The sequence below is a fragment of the Macrosteles quadrilineatus genome, unplaced genomic scaffold (genome assembly GCF_028750875.1).
Source record: "Macrosteles quadrilineatus isolate MER2022 unplaced genomic scaffold, UCM_ALF_1.0 Scaffold_8__2_contigs__length_117827958, whole genome shotgun sequence".
Lineage (NCBI taxonomy): Eukaryota > Metazoa > Arthropoda > Insecta > Hemiptera > Cicadellidae > Macrosteles > Macrosteles quadrilineatus.
In genome coordinates this window covers 9746037-9771362 of record NW_026542601.1, presented here as the reverse complement: position 1 = coordinate 9771362, position 25326 = coordinate 9746037, and the positions used below count along the sequence as shown (strand labels likewise).

Genomic DNA, 25326 nt, shown 5'->3' with positions numbered 1-25326 from the left:
TGCCCCGTTTAACTTCATAAGTATTCGCATGGCTCATTCACGTCCTGGTTGAAGTTCGTTCGCTACGCTCACTCACCTTTGGATTGGAGCTCGTTCGCTGCGCTCACTTGCCTTCAGGTTAGCTCGTTCGCTACGCTAACTCGCCTCCAGGTAGAAGAAGTTGGTTCGCTACGCTCACTTACGTTTTGGTTGGAAATTAGCTGTTGTCATAAATTAAAAAACAAATAATAGTGCTGCACCCTGTTGGTAATCCTTGTAACTTTGATGCTATTGAACCACTGAGCTAAAATTATAACTGGAGGTAGCACTGCCATGGCAGAAGTCTGTCAAAAGCGAGTCGCTGATTTTGTTAGGTTGGTATAGCAGTAAGTTTTCTTACCATAGCAATAACATGGCTTCTTATAACTAGGTTGTATAGCAGTGAGTTTTTTTGTCATAGCAATAACATGGCTTCTTATGGACACCGACCTCACGCAAACATGGCGGCTGGCGACACGCATCTTTGACATTCAGTGCTACCTCCAGTTAGAATTATAGCTCAGTGTATTGAACATCATAGAACAGAACCAACTTGTTTAATTGAAACAGCTGTTAAGATTCATTAATTCCTTTTGAATATGAATACTCATAAGGTTAACATGGGGAACTACAGAGCCACTGGGGCGGAGCCCGAAAGGATTTTTTAGATAAGAATATGCTTTAATGTTAATCGGGAATGTGAGCTATCATCATGCCAAATTTCAGCCCAATCCGTTCAGTAGTTTATGCTTGATTGAGCAACACACACTCACACAAACTCACAAACTTTCAGATTTATAATATTAGTAATATACAAATAATAATATTAAAGTTATAGTAGCTGCTTCCAAACAAACAGCTGTTTTGGAACACCACTTGCGACGTTACTACTTTGAAGGCCGCGGCCTGGAGCATCTCTCCTCCTCCGCCACCGCGTCCGCAATCCGCATCACTCTCTCGATCCACTCCGCTCTCCCTTCTCTTCTCATTCTTTCTCTGTCGGAGTCAGTCCAGTCAGTTCAGTCTTCTGCTTCTCTCCAGTCCCGCTGGTCGGCTGGTGTCGGTCTCCTCAGCAGCCTCAGCCATCATCCTCCTCAAAAACGTCGTTTCGTTCGTCGTTGTTGTTGTTGATGGGTTTGTTTTTGTGTATGTGATATTGTTATGGCGTGTGTTTTGTAGATAGCCTTCCCTTGAGTTAGAGGTATAATATTTATATAATCTGTTACGAAAAATCTTGTAAAATATGACGTCAACTGAACAGATTGGTTTGAATAAAACCTGGGAATTATCTCTTTACGAACTACATAGAACTCCGCAAGAAGCCATTACAGATAATACAGAAATCGCCGTTTCTCCGAGATCACTTCACAATGAACTTATGTGTCCTATTTGTTTGGATATGTTAAAGAAAACTATGACAACTAAGGAATGTTTACACAGATTTTGTTCTGATTGTATAATTACTGCTCTTAGATCTGGCAACAAGGAATGTCCTACTTGTAGGAAGAAACTTGTATCCAAGAGGTCCCTTAGGCCAGACCCAAATTTCGATTTGCTGATATCAAAAATATATCCTAGTAGAGATGAGTATGAAGCACACCAAGTTAAGGTGCTTGAAAAACTGCACAAAAGTCATAGCCAAGCTGCCCTCATGAATTCTATTAATGAAGGTATAAAGTTACAAACACAAAATCGTCTACAACGCTCCAAGAAATCAGTAGGTAATGAAATCGACAATAACCACTCGCTTTCAGCTGTTACGTCTGCAAATGAGAACAGCAACTCAATGCCCCCTCACTCTGAGCAGTCAGGTCTTGCATCTAAGACAGCTCATCAGACAGCAATGGACGAAACTTCTCAGTCTTCAGCCACTGCCAGTATGCTTAAGGATGAATCAAATGGTCCAAAATTCCCTAAGAGACCTAAATCTGTTGTTACTTCCGAAAATGAATCTGAAAATTCCAGTGTCGCAGAATCAGGAGGCCAGGATTCTGTCACAGAAGGAGAAGGGACGTCCGATATGGTAACTTCTGATGAGATTGAGCTTGTGTTCATGCCACACCCTACAGAGATGGGTGCAGACAACACATTGATGAAAGCTTTGAAAGATAACTCTGTAAGATACCTCAAGACTACAGCTAATGCAACTGGTGAGTTTAGCCTACTTACCTACTTGTTTATAAATAAGCCCTAAGTTTAGTTTTAACACGTTGACTGTTCATGCCGACTTAAGTCAGCGCTGCCGTAGGGCTAATACATTGTGGAACATAGGGGTAATATATTGGATCACTGAAAGCTTAGCCATTAATGATGGTAACTTAGTTGTTATTGTGAGCGCCACCTGTTTCTAAGGACTACACCTCTACCTTTTCAAATATATGTACAGCTCGTGACATTTAAGCTGGCACTTAGCCGATCGCTACTAGATGCCAGTTCAAAAACATTATGTCCCATCAATCGGGTTGCATCAACTGTCCTCGCGACCCATATGAAGGCGCTCAAGTACATAACTTAATACAAGGGGAGTCAACCCATGAGGCAGCGCAAATGTTTGCAGTCCGGTCTTTTCCCTACCTGCACCCTCCTCCCGCCTACACTGCCCGCCATAGGCCAAGTGCCAGCTTAGATGTCACAGGCTTTACACCTCTGCTTATGAGTTCCGTTAACTTAAGTTAGTTTAAAAGTTAAACACCTAAGGGGCTAAGCCACAAGAGATCGCATGCCTTTAATGGGTAATTCAGCATTGAACGTGTTTAACAATTAAGCCCCTTTTTGATGAGTGGTTATGCTACAAGCTATCAACATAACTTAATAAGTTTACTGCTTGATTTGAGTTGGCGGTTTGCGATCTGGCTCTCCACGCCATGTTGTGCGTGGCCCTGTATTCACTTGCTTAAAAAGCAGTGTTAGGCCTATTAAATTCACGTAGCAAACCTCTATGATTAATTAAAAAATATTTTTTATATCAATACATTTCCAACTAGGCTATTTACCTTAAGACTAGTTTCTACCCTATGGCCAAAATGACACAAAATTTTAGATTTATAAGGGGAAACTTAACTGATAACTTAAATAATTATTTGTGTTACTAGGCCTAATTATTTGTGTTACTAGGCCTAGTGTGTGAAGTAGCACTTTGCACTTGTGTTACACATTACATTTTCCCTACAGTTACTATAAAGCATAGAAATAGTCTTTCAAACACTAAACAACTTGTTTTAGGTTAGGTTAAATCAAATCATTGACAAAAATAGGAAATACTGCACCAGCTGATCGAAATCGTAGTAGGCCTATTTAAGCGTTGCCAACTTATTTTCAAGCGTACCGTACATGTATTACGAGCCGACTAAATTTTTGCACTGAAATGAAATTAACTTAAGTTAAATTAAAAAAGTGCTTTATTGTCAACAAAATAGGCCTACAGAACAAATCATAAAAATACTCTTGAGCCCGCGCAACTAAAAAATGGGCCTACATATGACTGAATTTCAAAATGCTAATGATTAGCTTACCTAACTTGACTCTTGCTAACAATGGTCAATGACGACCATTTGGTTTCCTGGTTGGGAACTGTTGTGTCAGTGTTAAATAAAAACATAGTTTTCATGTAGGCCTAGAGTTGACTTTTTTACACAGGTATTTTTATAGGAATGGAATATAACTGCCATTAGTAGGCCTAATGATATTTAAAGTCCAATTTAAATACGACGTACCGCACATGTTCCACTTATGACGCGTCTCGTTCTTGGAAATACAAAAGACTTGCACCTAGACCTCGGTTTTTACAGCACTTGGGCAATTTCTAAAAGCCAGCAATTTACCACTTTACGCAGTATTTAGATGAATAACTTTCGTTACAAATGTCAGTGAGGTATGCTTGAAGTAGATTGAGGAATATATACTCTTACAGACATGTCTAGACTACCTAACCTTATACTAAGTTAAAAACATAAGCTAACATTGTTATTGTAGGTGGATAGAATTTTAATAAAATGTGTTGTAACATAGCCATCTTGATGTCATCTAAAAAAACAAATTTGCAAAACATTTAGGTATACTTACCTACTGTAAATGTAATAAATAAATTGCATATTTCTCTCGGGTATTTATCTAATTTTTTTTTTAATTTGCCTACAAAGGAGGTTCTACTGTACCTAATTCTTCTTTTTTTACGACTGAAATTTTAATTTTTGTACAGTAGCATTTTTAGTGCAGTACCTACCTAAAGCTAGGTCAAGACTGCCTCTGTCTATAGTACTGTAGCTGTAAATCATCATGGAAACACTATCTACCTACTTTCCTCGCAAATCAGTTTATAACCTAGCAGGAGAGGAAAAAGTGTCCCACCATTAGAGCCACTTTGTTCATGAACCTCTCGTCATTATGTCTAGTTAAACTAGCATCACACAAGCTGATTTACTTTCTGTTTCAGTTGACCATTTGAGCAAGTACTTAGTAACAAGACTGGTTCTTGATTTGGGAGATGAGATTTCCCACCAGAGTTTGAGCTTTTGTATCTACGTGGCTCCGACCCCCGGCCAGCATGTGCTGCTCAACGGAAACCAGACATTGCGCCAAGTTAACGAACGGTTCTGGAAAGTCAATAGGCCACTGGAGATGTTCTATTCTTGGAAGAAAACATAATTTTTACACAGAGGAGACTTTGTACATACACAAAAAGATAATTTAAGCAGTAACTGGTATTGTGTTAAAAAAATTGAAAAAAGTAGGCTTTTTTTGGAAAATGTTTGTGTGCTCAGAAATATTATGAAAAAGATCATTTACTTTAGTTTGTAGATTGTATGTAATTGTTTGAATAATTTCATTTCAAACACTGATATTTTACAAATCTATCAGGGATTTGGTATGAATTTGAATTTTATATTTTAAAATATTTATCCGAAATTTTTTATCTTCATGCTTGATGTATAATTGAAATTATTTAAGTCCTACAAAAATAGTTCTATTATACTTGGTTCTGTGAGGTTGTTAAACGTATTTTTTGTCATACTGCATCAAAAACGGTTGTTTCAAATACATGCACTGCAAGGCCAAAGTCGCTCTTTTTCTCCTTAAGGCAAAATATAATCAGCTGGAGTCTAGGACATCAGCTGTACATTTTTATACCTGTAAAATCGTTAAAGATGCTGGATTATTTTACCATTATAAAACTGGTTGTATTTATTATGGAGTGTCAGATTGTATATTGTAATATATATATACTGTTTTTTATGGACATTTTAGAATTCAATATACTGGGTAACAGAATATAAATATGTTATTGTGTTGGCGGAGTAATACATCAACCTATGTAACAAAAGTTTTTATGTTTTGTTTGCAAAACAAGAAATAACAGTTTTTGGAGGTAATTTATGAAGGTAACAAAATGTACTTGATTTATGTTTTGTCTACATTATTTATCTTAATGAATGGTACAGTATGACAAAAATATCCTTTGTCACATGGGCAAAAGGTTTCATTTGTACTCTTGCTCATTTTCAGACCTCAGCTTTATTAAATCTTAGTTTGAGCCGAAAAGAACCACTTAAAGCCCTAATGGAGAGATTTACAATTTATTTAAATTTGAATGTATTTTGTAACAAAAAGAAAATTTTATGTTTTTATTTAAGGTAAGAACTGTTTAAAACCAGCTATGTTTTGTGCCTTGATTGTGAGAATCAAGTACAATAATTTAAATGTTTAAACCACTTGTGATTATATTATTTCCTTTATTGTAAAAAAAAAAAATTAACCACTGTTTTTTGACATCATATTTAAGCCTATAGGTAGGTAAATTTCTAATTTATTTGTAGCTGGAAAGGATTTTTTTCTAATGTTTGGTCCCTATGAATATTGTTTTGTGTAGTCATTTTAATTCTCAGCAGAGGTTTTTAATTTGAAACAGATACTGTATTATGTTAAATCAAAGCTTGTAATAATTATCTTATTGGGTTTTCAGATTTGTAAATAAATAAATTTAATTACTGGTATTCCAAGTGTATTTAATCACCCTTACTTTCATGAATTTTACGTTCAAGATAGATTGTATACTGTTCGCGCCAAAACGGCAAGTGTCGTCCCCACCCCTGGGCTTAGGGGGTGTGAGTGGCACAGGTCAGTAAGGCATCAACGTTCTGTCGCGTCGGTAGCCATTTTCAAGTATTACAATTTCATTCATTTAACATAATCTCAATCAAGTTTACATTTCAAGTTTCATGTTACATATTTTCATTTACTCATTATCATTTGTACAGTTTTAGCATTATCATCATATTTCAATAAACAGTGTTTTACTCCATGTGTAGTCTTATATTTCAGCTCCATCAAACCAAGTTCATTACATTACATATTTCATTACATTCAGTGCGTCTGCGTACATATACTGTTGGTTTTTTATGGGTAAAACTATGTTTCTAGGGTCCAATATGGCTGGCTTGCTTGATGGGTCGAGAGAAAAAACTGATGTTGCAGTTTAAACCAAGCAAAAAGGGGTTACTCCCTGAAATAAGATCTTTTGTGCAATAGCAGTCCAAATTATTACTTTATTAAATAATGTCTAATCTATTTCTGTTTCCTTGTGTTCATTATCTATTTGCGATTGTGCCCTTTATGATAAACTAGAGGTAGTCCAGTGGTCGAAAACTTTACCAAAAATATGTAATTTACAGACATTTCTCTATTTTTGCCCCATGCTGTAAATAAAACAAACATGTGATTGGAATTTCTTCCATTAGTTTTGATTTTCTGTTTATATTTTCCTTGTTGATATTTAGTCACCAGCAATGCAACCCATAAGGCCCATGTAATTTTTGATATTCTAAATTTATTTTTGAGCCTATTTTGATAAAGGGATTCTGCACATATACATGAAAATATCTTTCTAACAGTATGTGTAGATTTTCCCTGCGAAGCACACGAGCTGATAAAAAAGGTTTTCATGAAACATACTTGCCTATTAATATATAGGATATTTGTATTATAAAATTGTTAAACAAACGTTTATGAACTTATAATCAACTTAATCACACGTTCTCTTTACGAAATTCAGATACAGAAAGAGCGTAAACGTTGCATAAGAAAACTTTTAAACTGCAAGTCGTTGCTTATAAAGTAAAAAAGAAAAACATAGAGTAATGTGTTATTTTAGAATATTAACTTACAACAATAGTAATCATACTAGAATCATTTCGTATCTCACACAATTGTGAATGAAACTCAGGGTATAAACTGGGAAGCATTAAAAAAAATGCCAGTAATATTACATGGCCGATAAATGAATTGGGAACAACTTGTTTTGCTACAAAATGTTAAATAAAGCAACGGGTTTTATATAATATTTATTTTAATATACAAAATACAGCAATACAGAACTTCAATACTAAAATAAGACCAGACAAAACAATTTCGAAGCACCTGAGATTTGATACAAAATTCCCCTCAGTTGCAAACAGTTTAGAAAAATGTATACCTATTTTAACTTCATTAAAGCTCTGAGTGAATAAATTTCCAAGCATCAAGTGAGTTTAAGGCAAGTGATTGCAATATTTCCGGAAGCTCATTATCAGTCGTTTAGCGAAGAATGTTACAATTAAAGCAGTAAATTCCTAACACACATTTCTATCAAAAAAGCCATAAAATAGTTTAGTTTAGTAGGCATATATGTAGATATAAATTCAATTTGTATATCTCACATATTTGCAATCGTTAACTAATTGCAGATGAAGCAAAAAAGCGTTTAACAAATAAAGGATGATGAAGTGTAGACTAATAGGGCTCAATTTTAATATTAAGTACAAGGCCTGAAACGTACATGGGACACTCAGAGGCAGACAGTATAGTGTGGAGGTATCATTAAAAAGTTCTTATTAAAACTTTAACATTTACTCCTAACAAATTAGGAACAGGTCTATCGGCAATGGTTAATGGTCTGATACGTGCATATTTATATCATGTTTGATTTTCCTTAGGAGAGGATTAATAATCACCTACTTTTATATATAACCTTTCTCAAGATAAATTGTATAAAACCTTAACACTGTATACTTGTAACAATACTGAAACCTGAATATTGTCTATAAAATACTATCGAGTGATTTACTGCTGAAAGACAGTTGTATTGTAAGTTGTCAAAATATTTTATAGCAAACTTTTAAAGGCAATATCACAAAACCATGACACCTAGAGTACCTGATAAGGAGGAATCTTCATAATACTATGCAACATCTTGGTTAGGTCCCAGTAAATGCATTTCATCAGATTTTTGGTCATCATGATTTTAATGTTTATCAAATTTACTATAGAATTATTCTACATTTATAATACGATATTTTATACAGTTATAGATTTATTCGGTAAATGCAGCAATACATAAAGTCAAACTTGACTGGATCACACTTTTCCGAAACAGGAATGCTCCTTAAAAAACCTGTCCGATAAAATTCAGAATATATAATTATGTCCATTACATATACTTCCAAAATCATGGGTTGGGATACACTCAAAACTTTGTACCATATAATTTTGCATAGATAATATTAACCAGTTGACAGTTCAAAGAAAAATTTGCCTCACAAGCAGACAAATGAGATGTTATTTTTTGGTATGGCGTTTCCGTACCAGTTATTTGCAAACAATATGTAACCATAAGGCAACATAAGTAGGCCTAATATTTGTGGTAAAAATTATAGTGTTGTATTCTTGACAAATTAAAAACCATATAGACTCCTGGATACGGTATAATTAACTAATGGTGATTGACCCAAGTTTTACTAAGCCAAGACTAAAAGAAAAGTTGCTTGACAAAACCACAAAAAATAACATCACCCCTCAAACTCAAGTCAAAACTTTGCACTCCCTCGTCTATCATTTTTAATATATTTGATTTTTTTTATAAACCAGCCAAGATGTTTACCACAATCAAGCAAAGCATATACCTGCTGCAATATTACAAATTATTTCTTTGAAAGAATTTGTAAATATTCAAACACAGTTTCAAATATAGCTCCATTAAATAACTCTGTAATTCAATGTTTTTTTGTTATTTTGCAATACATAAGATGACAAACTAATATGGATTTACAAAAAAAATTAAAACCCACTCTATGGACCACAACATATCTTCACAGTTAATTTATGTATTCAATACCTTAACATAACTTCATGAATAGCCTCTCGTCTTCTAAGACACAATACAGTATTTCAAACATCAAATTTATGAACAAATTTTTCTTCAAAGTTCAACTGGCCTCTAAATATAAATTGACATATCTCTCAAGGCATGTACTGTACACGGTTGGGTTTAGTCTTTCCAATCTTTCTTGATCTCAAAACACCACTCCCACTTGAGATGGGTGTTCTTGTCGTCGTCCGTGAAGAGTGAGTGAACCGTGTAAGTCCCTCGGGACATCATTCCTGCGGGAGCGTCTTCCTGAGGTGTTGTGTAGCTCTGTAGATCGAGCTTGGGTGGGTAAGATCCAACCATGTGTGTCAACTTGTCAACTGGGGCAAAAATTAAAAATTAAAATTATAAATGCAAGAGAACAATTAATTCTTTGTTTGAAATTCATTTCTGGTGATGACAAGCCTCTTGTCTGGAGGTAACATTTGTTTTTTGTGATGGAAGTTGTTGGATGATTCAGGTTTAAGAACATTCAGTATTTTATTGGGCTTAAGTTTAATGGCATTTGATGGTAGTATTATGTGAGTAGCTTCTACTACCTTTAAGTCATCAAACCAAGATATTTTTCTTATACAGTATCGTATGACAAACATGGATACTTTGGTTTAATATTTATGATACGAACGTGTTAGTATAGTGAGGTCAAGTTGGGTTAGCACATGTTATCTCGATTTTGTTAACTCTGATGGAGTAGGCTTAGTCTTGTGGAATATTTAACAAATTGTGGATATTTATAGGCATGCACTGTGGATGCGATACTCCCTGGTGTGGATTAACGTCCGCACGAGTGAGTACTACGACTATCCGCAGTACTATCCTGATAATTAGACCAATTCGTATATACGAAGGAAAAATGTGGTTCAGATTCCACTATAAACTGTAGGTCCCTTAGTTGCCATTAGCTGTATGAGCTATTAATTAACAGCTGTGTCTAAGGAATGTCGGCCTTAGTCACTAACAAGACTACAAGATCGCGCCACTCATCCTACACTCAGCTCCATTCATACTTGGCTTAAAATACCTACTACGTATGGTCGTCATTTCATTGAACAGTATCTTAAAGTGTATTACAATTCAATTACTGTGTTTAAAAAGTTGGATGTATGGCACCCATAGATTTGAGCTTTGGGATTGAGAATGTTTTCTACTGGTAGAATAATTTGTTTGTTAATATCACTGCTTGTTAATAACTCTGGGGATTATTTTTACAAATTGATTGATATACAAAAATGCCAAATATAATATAGGGTATACCTTGATTTGAAATATTTCATACTAAAGAGGACAGATTAATGCAAATAAATGTATTGCTTTGGTAGGAAAAACAGGTTTTTATTACATAAAAAGGGACAATTACGACAGGATCATATGTCAAAAATACTATACACATCAATCTGTATTTTAATTACGAAGCAAAATAACGAGGCTACTTTACATCACACATAATCAAAGACAAACAAATTTTCAACTTATGTTGTAAAACTTACATAATAAGAAAACTGCAAAACCTTATCCTGTAAAGCATGGTGAGGTTTTAATTTTTTTAAGCTACCTAAAAAATAAATAAGTAATAATTCTAACTAGAATAAAATAATGCAGAAAACACAAACTCTAAAATTAATCGGCGAAGCATCTTACCTTCTATGGCTGTCCATGCAAGCAGAAACAAAAAGCATAATATTGTATGATGGAAGGGATTAGGTTAGGACAATTTTTACTTTCTCCCCCAATTATGGAGAAAGTATTTCCATCAAACTTTCAAATTTTGAGTTTTGGGTGGATGTATCTGTTTGCCCCTCTGAAACCCCAAAAGTGCTTTTTAAAGTGGTGTGTATGTGTGTGTGGATGTGTAGAGAGATACAGACTAAACCGGTGGTCCGAGTTTGATGAAATTTGGTAGGTAGGATCTTACTCCATTTTTCATAAAAACCCAAGGAAAAAACCAAAAAATTAATTTAAAAAAAATTTGGTTTTGATTGCAGTTTGTCTGTTTTGGTACTTATAATTCCAAACAAAATAGTGCAACCCCCCATTTCTGTAAAAATTAGGGTTCAAGAGATAATGCAATTTTTGTGATTTTACCTATTAAATATAAAATATGAAAGTTACTCTCATCGCTTACCCATGAAACCCGTTGTTAACAAGCTAATGGGAGAAAGTGTCAGATTGCTGATACAGTTTATTTTTTCTTGTATCTACGTATTGCTTGGGAGATAATATGCTGTGTTTCATATGTAACCATTAGGGATAACGTACGATTAAACTACAATAAATGTTTTGTATTTCTCAAGCTTAATTGAATAAACAAATTGTTTATGTTTAGGCAGAAAAGCCTGATATCTAATTTGTGGATTAGCGTACATAACTCATCGAATAGATGAATTGGGCTGGTTGTCAAACCCTTGCAATTATAATGTTGTGTACTGAACTTGTAGTCAACCATAACTTTTTTCCACTTTCGTCATCACCTAAGAATCTTAATCAAAGTTATAGGCCCACACATGCAGTATAATGATTTAAACTCTGGTTTTGGCTTCACGACTTGTACATTCACATGAAGCAGAAATCCACACGAAACTTAATGTTTCCAAACAATTTTCTGGTGATTGAAAGTGCACAAAATTGGAAATCTATATTTTGATTTATCATCAGTTTGAAAAAATAATCATCTACCTATAGCAATACTCTCTAAATTAATTTAAATAATTAGTAATTATGATATTGGCTTAAAGAGTAGTCAATAAGCCAAATATTAACAGAGACACATTTTTGTTTAATATGATTATCTATTGACTACTTTGGGATAAAATTCGTTGTTTTATTTATTGACGTCCAAGTTACTTTAATCTGGTAAACAAGTTTGGTCAGCGAGTACTAATGACTAGTTTAACTTTTGTTTTAAAATCATTGCTGTATGAACAAATTAATTCAGCGAAAAGAATAGCTTAACTAAAGTAGCATGGATCTCTCTAAACAACGTTGCAGTTGCAAGTGCAAAAGTAAATGTTTTCGGAAAACACAAAAACATTCTGGCCGCGCCAATGCCCACACAGTATTCCCGCACATTCAATAGTTTGCAAGTGTTGCCAATCTATGTATTTTTTAAGAAAAAATATCCCACTTAGTAAAAAATAGTCAAGCATTGTTGTTCTTTGAAAATCTCAATTTTACAAAATATTTAATTCAAACCTTTTTCTAATTAAAACTGTTAAAAGAGATGATCGATTATGAATACATCATAAGTTAATATTCAATTGTTAAAAGTGACGATTGATTATGAATATATCATGAGTTTTACCTGGCAGTCCCAATCTAGATGTTTTCTGTACATATTTCAGTCCATGTACAATCTCCCTCTGAACGATAAAGTCTATGCGGATTCTATAGGAGACCCCTTCCTTGATGATAAACACCTACAAAATACAAATGTTCTGTATCGTTAATCAACAAACCTGACAAATAATGGCTGAAACATACCTTGTCAGACAATCTTTAACAATTTTGTATAACGTTTTGGTCAAGCAATTGCAACTTTGACATCGTGCTTGACAAAAAAAAATTGAAGTTTCACGTTTAATTTTGAGTAGGGTTGTTATAGACCAAAAATTGTCAAGGAACAAGATAAATTTATCATCTTATGTTAATATCGTTATAATGATAGTAGCCATTCATTGAACAAATCAGTTGTCATTCAAGCATTTTTTTGTTTGATCGATAAGTTAAAGGAGACTTGATACCTTTAAAACACCTAGGGTTTGAGGCTTTTCCAATGAGCATACTATTATACACACCTCAATACCTTCATTGTAGCAGCAAACCTAAGTACTAACTAAAATAAACGTTATTTAAATATAAAATAAATCTGACAATTTTAAGGGAATATTTTTGGATCTGCAAGTTTGCTGCGGCAGGGGTGTTTTTTTTTTTTTTTTTTTGTTTAGATCCATAGACAGAAATACCACAGGCAATATGTGAATGAATTAACTCATAATAGACTGCTTTTAAAGTTCAATATTACATGACATACATTTTTCTCTGTAAAGGTATTTACTTTTAAGGCTGGTAACCGTATTCGGTGTGAGCATGAAAGCTTTCGTATGGGTAACAGGCTGTCATTCAGAGATCAAACAGGTCTAATAATAGAACGCAATAAACTCTATGATGTGTGAGTTCGTTGGCTACTGGATTCATCTTCCATTTTCAACTTTATATCCACCTCTTGCTTTAACCTAGTGGTAGCTGTAGGCCTATTTATAGACACTTAATTTTTGCCAGTATTTAAACAATTTTGATGAAAGTAAGAATTTTGAAAAACTATTTGTTCACTTCCCCTGAGTTTATTTAGTGCATATTTTTACTAACAGTTTAAATTTTTACCCAGCATGTTTTTATTGTTCACCTCCATTTGTGCCATTAACGTCTGTCCCGTAAAAATAAAATTCATGAACAATTCCAAGTAGGCATATTCCAAATTCAAAACCTTTTGCTTAAAATAAGCAACAATTTCTTATTTATATCAACTAGGATATCAACCCCCCCCCCTCCCCCAAAGGACCAAAAATAACTCAGATTCAAGAATAATAATTGAATAAAACATTTTAAAACTAAGAAAATTTAGATTACAAACTATTCCAAATAAATAAACAAACAAAATAGAAAACATGTATCCTTCGGATACTGGCGCCAAAAAAATAATAAAAATATTTAAATGGTGACATCAAGTATGAGAATTAAACTGCCCAATCTATCTGATAACAAAAATATACAAGTTTTGCCTAGTACAATGCTATTGTTATCTAATGTTTGCAATCTTATACATATAATAATTCAGATTTTGTTTTCGGTCATAGTAACCACAGATATTAGTAAAAGTCAAGGATTTAAAATCTCTAATCCTAAAAATTTAGTCACAAACCAAGAACACAAGATCAAATATGATAAAATACAACAGAGAACTTTCTGTAAAATCGGTTCTTGCAATGCTGTTAGTTTAGGCCTACTTGACTTTTAAAAATCACTGCAGGTACTAACAATAACAATAGGTTCTCAACTTATAAACGCTAGAATGGCATGATGCTCACACACACGATCCTACAAAAAAAATTTCTGCGATGCGATCACAGACACATCAGTGATCATAACTTTCGATCACTGCAAAATATGTAATGAATTGCTGCGGTTGGGATAGCGTCCGTCATGATGTTGGACATCTGTGATCATATATTTTGACCGCGAAAATTTTTTTTTTATAATTTCCTACGATCCCAGCCAAATTGTTAGTCATATCTTACGATCCCTGTAAAATTCATGATGAAGTCGGACATCCGTGATCATTTCTTTCGACCGCGGCAAAATTTCTGATTACCGTATTTCTTGCGATCGCAGCAACATCCGTGATTATTTCCCGCAATCGCTATAACATCTGTGATCATGTCCAACGATGTCGAACATCCGTGATAATTTCCTGGGATTACAGCAACACAGCAACGACAGAGATCATTAGTTGCGATGGCAGTAAAATGCACGATGATTTCATTGTGGCAACCATGTAGGCCTAATCTTCCCGGCGATCATGTAGACATCTTTAATTATTTTTAATCACAGAAATAACTCATAATATGCAGTGATTGCCACGTGATGATTTCCCTTGATTGCGGCAAAATCTGCGATCATCTCCAGCGATTATTTCAACACCTTTCACTATTTTTCTATATTTCGGCTTAAGGAACAAAAAGTTCGAGCCGAAATATAGATTTTTTTATGTTAAAAAGTAAGTATGTTAATAGTTTAAAAATTTGTATTCCGAAAAAAGCTGTTTGGTAGTACTATGAAGAAAAAACGTAACTATTTTTCGTGATCAAGGCCACGTGTGATTATCTTGCAATCACAGCAAAACTTATGATGGTTTCTTCCCGGTCATCTAAATTGAAAATTCCCGGTTTTCAGGTTGCCTGCACCGCTGAAACCCTGTTTAAGGTGAAATTGTTAAAGGTAATACCTAGAGAAAATTTTTGTAGAATTTCTTGCCCTCCATGTTATCATATTTGCCAACTAATCGTTTTCGATTTCATTTAGCATTTTTCAGCTATTTGATTTTAACCTTAAATTACACTTTGTAATGGTCAAATTTTGTTAGGGGTAAATTTTTTTATTTAGTATAGACGAACGATTCGAGCGCGGCGATTACACCACGACGGTAACAATGATCCACTTGGTCTAGGTCAGCGTCTTACATAGTTCGAGACTTGGCCGCTGTCACCTTGAAGCGCTGCCGTAGCGGTGGTGGGGAGGAGCCGAGTTCCGGAGACAGTGTAGAGGTTTTAGATCAGTCGGCGGCGAGCGTTAGGTTCGCGCACACCAACCCTCCTTAGGCTGTGCGAGCGAACATAAAGTATCTGGACGAAGGCGTGCGAAACATAAGTATATACGTAAGTACACTGTTTATAACTAGCGTATACGTTATACCTCTACTCGTATCCACTTTAGTGAGGGAAATTACATTATTTATTAGGCTATTCTAAGCCGTTTATCGTAGTTTATAGAATATCGTAGTTTAACGACCGACGCTGCGAGTGTAGTGTCGCAGTCACCTACGCCTACTTCTAGTCATCCAAAGCGGTGTTGTTTTATTTTAATCAAGAGTTTTTATTTATTTTCCTTAAAGCCAAGAAGAATTGGCATATGCGCCTTCTACGTTTAATTTTATTTCATTATTTACTTATCGCGAGTTAGCGTCGTTTTCTTTTAATTCCGAGAAGATTATTTTTAGTTTTATTTTGAGAAGTGAGACCTTTCGTTAAGCCTAGGAGCTGGTTATTTATTTTATTTCCTAATCTTCGCTTATTCATCTATCAGCCCTAGTAGTTAACTTCGACTTGGCCTTGTCAGCGCGTCGCTGTGCAGACACCAAGTTATAGGAGTAACTATAGTTTGTGTATTCCTTAATAGCAACTCGTGTACGGTGTGTCGACGTGCCGAGGTACACAGGGTGTACTTGTGTACTAGCAGATCGGCGCAACAGTAACATCTACGATGATCGAGAAGCGGTGAGCGAGCGACGAGGACCGGTAGCGAGACCCTGGACATCTCGAGCTGTCCGAGCAAATCGGAGGTAAGTTTACGATAGGTGCCCTACCCGACATAAACACCTCACAACTTTTTTACATGATAAGTGCATGACATAGATTCCATAGTTTTGAATGACAACCGTGTAGAAAAATGTACGAAGAGTCTGACTGCAATATCTATTTAGTCAGTTTGTTTTTCTTTTGTTCATTCTTATTTCAAACCTATATAACTGAGAAGCTTGAGAGGTTTTGGTGCTCGCCTAACATGTAAAAGGTCAACGGTTGGCTCCTAAGAAAAACTTGTAGCTTTTATTGAGTACGATCTTAATAAATGATCCTGGCCAAAGACCCAACCTATCTTCATCAGTAACAAGCTACACAGATCATCTCACTTAATTCTACATTCACCCTTCATTCATTCAGCTTAGTTTAAGTAAGTAGGCCTATCGTTGATAGTCTCAAAAGCAATGATGTATGACAAACATGATTCATTATTGACATTTTGAATAGCCCTATAATATTCTAGGACTGCAGAATAAGGAATATTAGATATTTGTCCACTCACTTGTTTCTTGAGCTCACTAAGATCTCCCGTCAAATCCAGTTCAACATCTGGTCTGTCAGCGACCACTAGCGCCAGACGCTTTACAATAACCTTGCGCTCGTCACTTTCATCTGAAATGCATTTTTAAATTGTTACCTTGAAAACAAAATACCGTACAGTTAGTGTAGTGTAATCCAACAGTTCTTATTTAACACCAATATTGAAAAAACTATTTGCAACGTAATAAAGTAATAAGAAATTGAGAGACTTTTTCATTTTCTAATTTTAATCTTTGTCCTGTCAATAGCTTGCCAATCAATACACCTATGTTAACAACTAGGCCAATTTAAAGAGTAGCCTACTAGCCTACGACCTGAATTTTTAAAATCTAGAGGATTATGATCACTTTTTGAACACTTGATAAAAACTTAATCTACTAAATTAAAATCAAAGCAAATTAGCTTTATTCAACACACAAAGCGTACATGAATGTAACATTGTTATTTAATAGTTTTGAGTCTAATAATGAAATAAATTAATAATGGGTCGATTCCAAAAATGTTTGATTCCGATTCTTTGGGCTAAATCATTGATTCCATTATGTTAAAAATAGTTTATAGTGCTAAAAATAATAATTTTTGTTTTTGTTTTTACTAGTGATGTATCGATACTAAAATGTATTAATTCTCGATACCAATACAATTTTTTATAGTTTTACTAAATATTAGTTTTAAAAGTAGGCCTATTACTGACGCCATCTATCCAGTATCACTGGTCAAAGATGAAGGGAAAGAAGTATGAAGTAAGTAATATGAAGTAGGGGCCTATGTCTGAATGGATTGAGTATTCTTAAACTCCTGTCTTTATGTCCTTCCACAAAGAATTTTGTGGCAATAGAGCGTTTGCTCAAGTAGGCCTAAAAAGCATAATTAATGCAGCAACAAAAAATACTAACAAGCCAATTTAAGTCTAATCCCTTTTAAGACAAATAATACCACTGACTGAAGGTAAATAAAGATAGTATTACAAAAAGAATAAAAAAAAAAAATATTATAACAAGAGGTGAGCCTAAATATTTAATCAAGTCAATCTGAGTTATTAAAATTCTCAGATTTAGACCTAGAACGCTTTATGTAGGCTAGGTATATGAATATTTTTTTAACCGTACCGGTATGTTTAAAATATATATTTAAACCTTATAGATAATTAATTGTAGGCCTACATACCAACAATAATCTTCTTTTCCTTGGCCTCTCCGAGCAGAGTTTCCTTGTACTTCCGCAAACTCTCGTCCTCTTTGTCAGCTTCAAGGATCTCCTCTATCGTCTTCTCTGGAGGGGGTTTGTAGCTTGACTCGATCCCGTCATCGGGAGTCTCAATTGGATGGTCTCCTTCTCCAGACATTGTTTACTATAAAATATAAAGAAACTACTTATTTCTCAACTAAATATCCATAAGTAGGCCTAGCATATAATTTGAAAATCAAATTTCTTTTACAAAGAATCTGGGTAGAGTTAAAACAAAACAGGCTTAGTTATACAACTGCGGGCCAAAATAAGAAAACGACTTTCTTCAAACCTCAAGCCTCACTTGAAAGTGAAGCCTGCGGTCGGAGCGAGTACCAAACAGACAGATCTCCCCCTTGTACTCCTTAAGTAGATATGCGTGGCCATGGGAATAAGTAAATAATTTAGGATATATAAGTTATGTGTTTTTGCACAAAAAAATAACTGAAGACTAGGCTAGTGGGTTAAACATGATCTAAAGTAATAACTTAACTTTGAAAATGTTTGCACTGTCTCAGTGTTTCGAAAACTTACATTAATAGAATTTTATTCAAGAAATGGGAATTTTCAGAACATGTAGGCTACCCCTAGGGAATAAAACAGGATATGAGATACAACGGGATTTTTTGCTCTGAGACAAGTAGCCTATTCCTTTATTATAGGTACCGGTACCTAAGTACAGCTCTCAACTTAAAAACCGTTGATTCAATTATTCCAAGGTTAAAAGAGCTCTAAGTACATAGGCCTATTTAGTTTACTTTAAAACATGATAAAAGCCTAACTTACCTTAGTTACACCAAAAGGTTCATTCAAAATAGTGCATTAAAAACTTGCGGGATTAAGCAAGATTTTTCTTTAGTAAGCTATAGGACTTTTTTAACCCGGTGAGCGGGATTTTAGTTTTGGTTAGGTAGGCTAATTGGTGTAAACACTAAGTTACACTGTCTATCTGAGGTCCGTTGGTGTTTGGTCAAGGATTGAGTCGGACCAACAGTTATTTTGAATAAATAGTTAAGGGTGGAGACTGCAGGTCCTAACTTAAGCAAATCAGGCTGCAGGCATAAACCTAAATAACTCATAAACAAAATGCCCTTTGTCAACAATTCAGCAACACTGCAAAAATCAATTTCAATACAAATAATGAGGAAAACAACTGTGACAAAATCAAATGATTCATAGTTAACTAGGCTAGGTAGGGCCTACTCATTATTTTGAAGCGGCTTGTGACTACCAATAAAACATGTCACTTCTAATATCACACCCAGCCATAACCTATCCTAGCGGGGGGTGTATTGATTTTGACATTTAATTCTACAAGATTCTTCATGACAAATAATGTTTTATGTACAAACTAATTTTTAAATCAAATTTTAAATAAAATAACAAATCGTTCTTACCAGAATATCCTACTTTAATTATATTTAAAAATAATTGTACACAGATTATCAAATTACCGTAATTAGGCGTTGAGTGTTTCCACACGACCAAAAAAATAATCCCGCTTACTGGGTCGAGAAATCCCGTTTTATCCCGCTTTTAAATCGGTGAAAAATCCCGTTTTATCCCGCATGATTTTTTTGGTACAATTCCTAGTATTTAACTTGACGTATCATTTTTATAAGTTGTTTAAACATCACTATTATATTTTTCTACAGTATTTAAACAATTTGAGTTAGTTTTTCTCTAAAATTGAGTAGAAAAAAATAAAAATAGTCGTCACAGCCGAAAATCCCGTTTTATCCCGCATCCCGTTTTAATCCCGCTCAAGGTCTAAAAATCCCGTTTTCGGGATAATAATCCCGCGAATGGAAACACTGGGAGTGAAGTGAGTAATCAGTCTGTCAGTTGTTCTTGTTCTCACTCTCACTTCACTTCTCTCTCGAGTTCAGTTTGTATTCATTTGTATGACTCGGAGAGCACAAGTTCACATGTACAGAAACCTTATACTGACGTCATAAATATCGAATGTATATATCGATTGATAATTTTAGCTCAGTGATTGTACCGGGTGGTTACGGGTTTTTCTTCGAAATGTAAGTATCGGTTGCACCGAATAAGTAAAGGGTTTTTTTTTGTAACACTTTATTTGACGAATTGAATACTCTCGGTAGTTTATCCATTATAAATCAAATAGTTGAAATACAATAATATTTGTTACAGGCTGGGAATAAAATAATTACTGATACTTTGGATTGAACATCCAAGATGTTTGCAATTGTTTTCGTATTTACCTGACTTATAAAATAAAAACTTGATTTCACAGGACGTTGAATACTAAGAATTTATTTCATGGCATCCACAATAATAAAGTCCCAGTACTTTCATTTATAAATAACAAGATAAGGCTTAGTAAGTATAACGTTATTGTGAATTAAATGGAGCCAGAATAATATAATTGGGTAAAACTTATGGTGTTTTATTAAGATGTACTAAAGGGGAAAATGAGAAAAAAGCTCTACTTTTTCTGTAAACCTAAACCATTGATTAATGTACTCACAGTACTTAGTCAATGGTTAAACTGTAGGGCCTATTTTACGTGACTGTAAATTCCATAAAATAATATATCTAAAATAGTCCTCTTGGGCTTCTTAAATTGTCACCTTACACTGATGGGCAATATCTGTTAGTAAATCATTCCCAAACATTAACATAACGTTAACATGTCAAAGTTACAATTATTATTTCACTCTCTTCTAGAATCGATAATAATTCCTGTAATTCGTCTACTTTAATTACAGTTATTGTATTATTGTGGATGCTATGAAATAAATTCTTAGTATTCAACGTCCTGTGAACTCAAGTTTTTATTTTATAAGTCAGGTAAATACGAAAACAATTGCAAACATCTTGGATGTTCAATCCAAAGTATCAGCATAGATGAAGTAATATTCATCTATGGTATCAGTAATTATTTTATTCCCAGCCTGTAACGAATATTATTGTATTTCTACTATTAGATTTATAATGGATAACCTACCGAGAGTATTCAATTCGTCAAATAAAGTGTTACAAAAAAAACCTTTACTTATTCGGTGCAACCGATACTTACATTCCGAAGAAAACCCCGTAACCACCCGGTACAATCGATATATACATTCGATATTTATGACGTCAGTATAAGGTTTCTGTACATGTGAACTTGTGCTCTCCTGCCATGAGTCATTGACACGCCTTCATTTTTTTTTATTCATGGAGATTTTCCCTGTAGATAAAATAACATTCTAGCCAATCTAGCATACTATACTAAATAATTAATAAGCACAATAAGTGTACCCAACTTTTATTTCATTGATGACCTAGCCAATACAACTTGTATACATTGTTAATTCTGGCTCAATAAACGATTTGATTTAATTTAATTTAATACATGACAATTGTCGATGAATTTTTTGTAATGTCCAATGACAAATAAATAATTCTGATTCTGATTCTTTGATTTGAAGTGTCGATACTATGGGATATTGACCTTGTATAATGTCAACCATTTGCATTTGAGACTCCAGCCACGGCCACCTTTAACTCCTCCAGCTATGTGTTAAACATTTTGAATATTTTATAGAACTAGAACTAGTAGACATTCCATCCCCGTGTTAATTGTTGCCTATTTTTATCAAAATGGACGTAGTTAAAGTGAGCTACTAAGGGATCGCATTGATGTTTTTTAAGTTTCTTTCATTTGCGTCACACCCAGGCTGCAGTAGTTAATTGCGCTAAAAATATGAATGCTTTAAATTAATAATCTAATTACTGTAGTTAGAATTAAATATATGTAATTTAACGTTTAATTAAATAAAAAAAATATATAAAATTTAGGACCGGAAGGGGGGTCCGCTCCCCCCTGGCTACGTCACTGGTCATAACAGCTGCTATAGCTCATAATAAGTAGATCAATCAGTTTGACTTAGTAAAAACTTTGTGTATTCGACAGAAATTAGTAATTTAGATTGGGAGCTCACATATAATACGATGAATTGGATTTTTTTTTAAGTGACAACTTTAAAATGGGGATGAAATGTCTAGTTGTAGTCAAAGCTTTACCATTGACTATTGGAATTAATAGTCAAAGATAGTACTCTCTAATCTTTTTAGTAAAATAATAGCTTAGTATAAAATAAACAAATTTGCCGCGTTTGATCAAAATATATCTATTAACAAGCAAACTGCAACATTTTATAACATTCTCCATAAGAATAACATGGGAATTTTAAATTTACAAATTTTGAATTTTCTCCGTTACCTATAATTGTACGAAAAACACTTTGAATTATTTGTTTTTTAAGCTCTTTAAAAAAGTTCTAGAGAGAAATTGTGAAATTTTGTGTTTTGAGGGTCAAAAATTAGAAAAACCAATTTTTACCCCATAAAATCCCCGTAAAACCTGTTCCCATGGTCCGATCATGCTGGCTCGCGTACTCATTCAAGTTCATCCTGCCTTAGACCTTTAAACCAAATTTCATCAAAATCGGATAAAGATCACGTTCAAGATGTGTGTCATGGAGAAGTTATCATGTTCACGGACGTATATATATATATATATATATAATATTAGTAAGATATATATATATATACGTCCGTGAACATGATAACTTCTCCATATATATATATATATATATATATATATACGTCCGTGAACATGATAACTTCTCCATGACACACATCTTGAACGTGATCTTTATCCGATTTTGATGAAATTTGGTTTAAAGGTCTAAGGCAGGATAAACTTGAATGAGTACGCGAGCCAGCATGATCGGACCATGGGAACAGGTTTTACTGGGGTTTTTATGGGGTAAAAATTGGTTTTTCTAATTTTTGACCCTCAAAACACAAAATTTCACAATTTCTCTCTAGAACTTTTTAAAGAGCTTAAAAAACAAATAATTCAAAGTGTTTTTCGTACAATTATAGGTAACGGAGAAAATTCAAAATTTGTAAATTTTAAATTCCCATGTTATTCTTATGGAGAATATTATAAAATGTTGTAGTTTGCTTGTTAATAGATATATTATGATCAAACGATCATATATATATATATTATGATATATATATATATATATATATATATATATATAAATCTCTCTATATCTACATATATAAAAATTTGAACGAATGTTGTTTTGGCCTCTGGGGACATAAAAATTAAAAAGTAAATCGGTCCCGGGCCTAGGTCTTACCGTGCCACCTACGGTAATAGCTACTATAGGTAAATTAGCTAAAAGAACGTAGTTGTGTGAGCCAGTCACAGAATGTGCTATATTGTCTAAAATTCTAATTTATACCTTATTTTTAGTTGCTGACCAGGTTTATGGGTCATAACAGTTGCTAACTCATCATAAGTCATTCTCTAAGACTGACTTGGTAAAAAAGTTTGTGTATTTGACAGAATTTAGTACTATAATTTAGATCAGCGCAATCTGTAGGTGGCTCACATGAACTACGACAATTTTTATAAAAAAATCAGGCTACAAATTTAACATGGGGATGGAATGTCTAGGAGGTTACTATCTAATATGGTTGAAATGTGTTTCAGTCCTACAACTACAATGTAAGCATAGACAAATAGATATATAGGACTGTCAAAGGAAGGTTCTGCAATGTGCTGCTAGAGTGCTCAGTGTTCAACTAGCTACCGTCGTCCAATTCTTCACCGTATGCTACCAGCAGACACTGCAGCGGTGTGCGCTGTAAACTACATGGCACTACTATCGGTGGACGTCAGGACTTGTGTTAACCGCAGCACTGTTGTCGGTCTATAGCCTATTTAATTATTTGTTTCTATGATGTAAGAATTCAAATTTAATATGAATTGAGTGCTATACGATTTTATTTATATACTAAATTATTAGAAAACAAGCAGTATAGGAGCTTTTGGGGCAAGAGTGTGCACTTAAAGTTTAACCCCCCAACAAATGGTAGTTCAAATGTTTCAACAATTGAAACAAAACTAATAGTAAACAATCGTATGTAAGTTGATAAACTACATTTTATTTTTACAATTACATTTAAAGTTACATTTGCAAACACATGCCCCGTGGGTGGGGCAAGTCAAGTTTGCACGTAATGGGGCAAAAGGACGCACATTGTTTAAAAAAGCATGCAAGACTTACTTAAGCAGATTTTATTAGTAAAAATACTCGTTCTCTTAAATACTACAAAACAACTTAAGCTTAGCACGTTCTTAGTGAAAATGAGTTCTTTTAGCAGTAATCACAAGTGAATTTGCTTCCATCCTCATAATTTAAACAAGAGTCATGGACTTGCATGAAGTGGATTGAATCCACCTTTGGTGGTTCCTCTGGACAGATAATTGTGATACTTGATTTCCTTGGTTGTTGAATTGTTCTTTTACCTTTGGATTTCTTCAACGAGGTGTGAACACTGAAATATCATGTTTGGGGCATGCAAACTCTTGCCCCAACATCAATGCGAAACTCTTACCTACCCCATATTCAAAGTTTTTACATGTAATGAGCTGCTGCTCGCTATGGCCATTAATGGAACTAAACTAACATGGCTACAAGTACGGTATAGCATTATGTGACCATTTTAACTATAGGATTGAAACGATTTAATTAGTTATTGGAATAACCTATACCCATTCCCAAATACTTAACATTAGATCAAAATAACGGTAAAAACATCTTACCTCATTGTGAGATAAATAAACAAGAGTAACCATCAAACTACGGAGAAATGGCGAGGGTACTGTCTTCTACTCGATGAGACTTAGTGGTACTAACTAGCTCATGCGTAAAGTAAAAACTTCCGCTCTGCGTACACTTACCCCGTGCTAGTGCTTACTCTTGCCCCGAGTTACTCTACTGGAACTTTACAAATATATTGTATATTTTCTTTTGTTGTACTAATTTGTAGCTGTAATAATTTAAATACATAATAACCCTAATAATATATACCCTAACCCCCATAATAACCATAATATCAATTGTCACATTGATTTTGTGTAATAAGTTGGAAACTGTTTGTTGCTTTTTTTCAAATGGCTCTGCCATTGGTATGTATAATAATAATAATAAATAAATAAATAAACCCAAAAATTGCTGAACTAAATCATACTGTTTTTATATATTGTCTTTAGATAAGGATGAAAAGTATCATAAGAGTATTTAATTTTTGTAGTTGTCAACTGTGTTTGACTTTTATAAAGCCAAAACAAACTTTATCACCTGTATCAATTTAACTGTCAATCAACACTGTGTACACACACATTCACTTACA

At 34.1% G+C, this 25326-nt stretch overlaps 2 protein-coding genes across 4 annotated transcripts; one reads left to right on the top strand and one right to left on the bottom strand.

Annotated features, from left to right (window-relative positions):
* The first annotated feature begins 1089 nt into the window (after window positions 1-1089).
* LOC129001431 (E3 ubiquitin-protein ligase RING1) lies at window positions 1090-4802 on the top strand. The gene is made up of 2 exons (XM_054428690.1): window positions 1090-2168; window positions 4451-4802. The coding sequence occupies exons 1-2, from the start codon at window positions 1262-1264 to the stop codon at window positions 4660-4662; spliced, it is 1119 nt and encodes a 372-aa protein (XP_054284665.1). The 5' UTR covers window positions 1090-1261; the 3' UTR covers window positions 4663-4802.
* Window positions 4803-7330: 2528 nt separating this feature from the next.
* On the bottom strand, window positions 7331-19572 carry LOC128999385 (rho GDP-dissociation inhibitor 1). Of its 3 annotated transcripts, none has more exons than XM_054425868.1 (5): window positions 19548-19572; window positions 18034-18217; window positions 16829-16938; window positions 12495-12609; window positions 7331-9516 (listed from the first exon to the last, which is right to left on the bottom strand). In XM_054425868.1, exons 2-5 carry the CDS (start codon window positions 18209-18211, stop codon window positions 9317-9319), a joined length of 603 nt encoding a protein of 200 aa, XP_054281843.1. In that variant the 5' UTR covers window positions 18212-18217; window positions 19548-19572; the 3' UTR covers window positions 7331-9316. The 3 variants fall into 3 exon arrangements, with proteins under 3 accessions (XP_054281843.1, XP_054281842.1, XP_054281841.1); XM_054425867.1 differs by having other exon boundaries at window positions 19491-19566; XM_054425866.1 differs by lacking the exon at window positions 19548-19572 and adding an exon at window positions 18880-19030.
* Between the last annotated feature and the right edge of the window lie 5754 nt (window positions 19573-25326).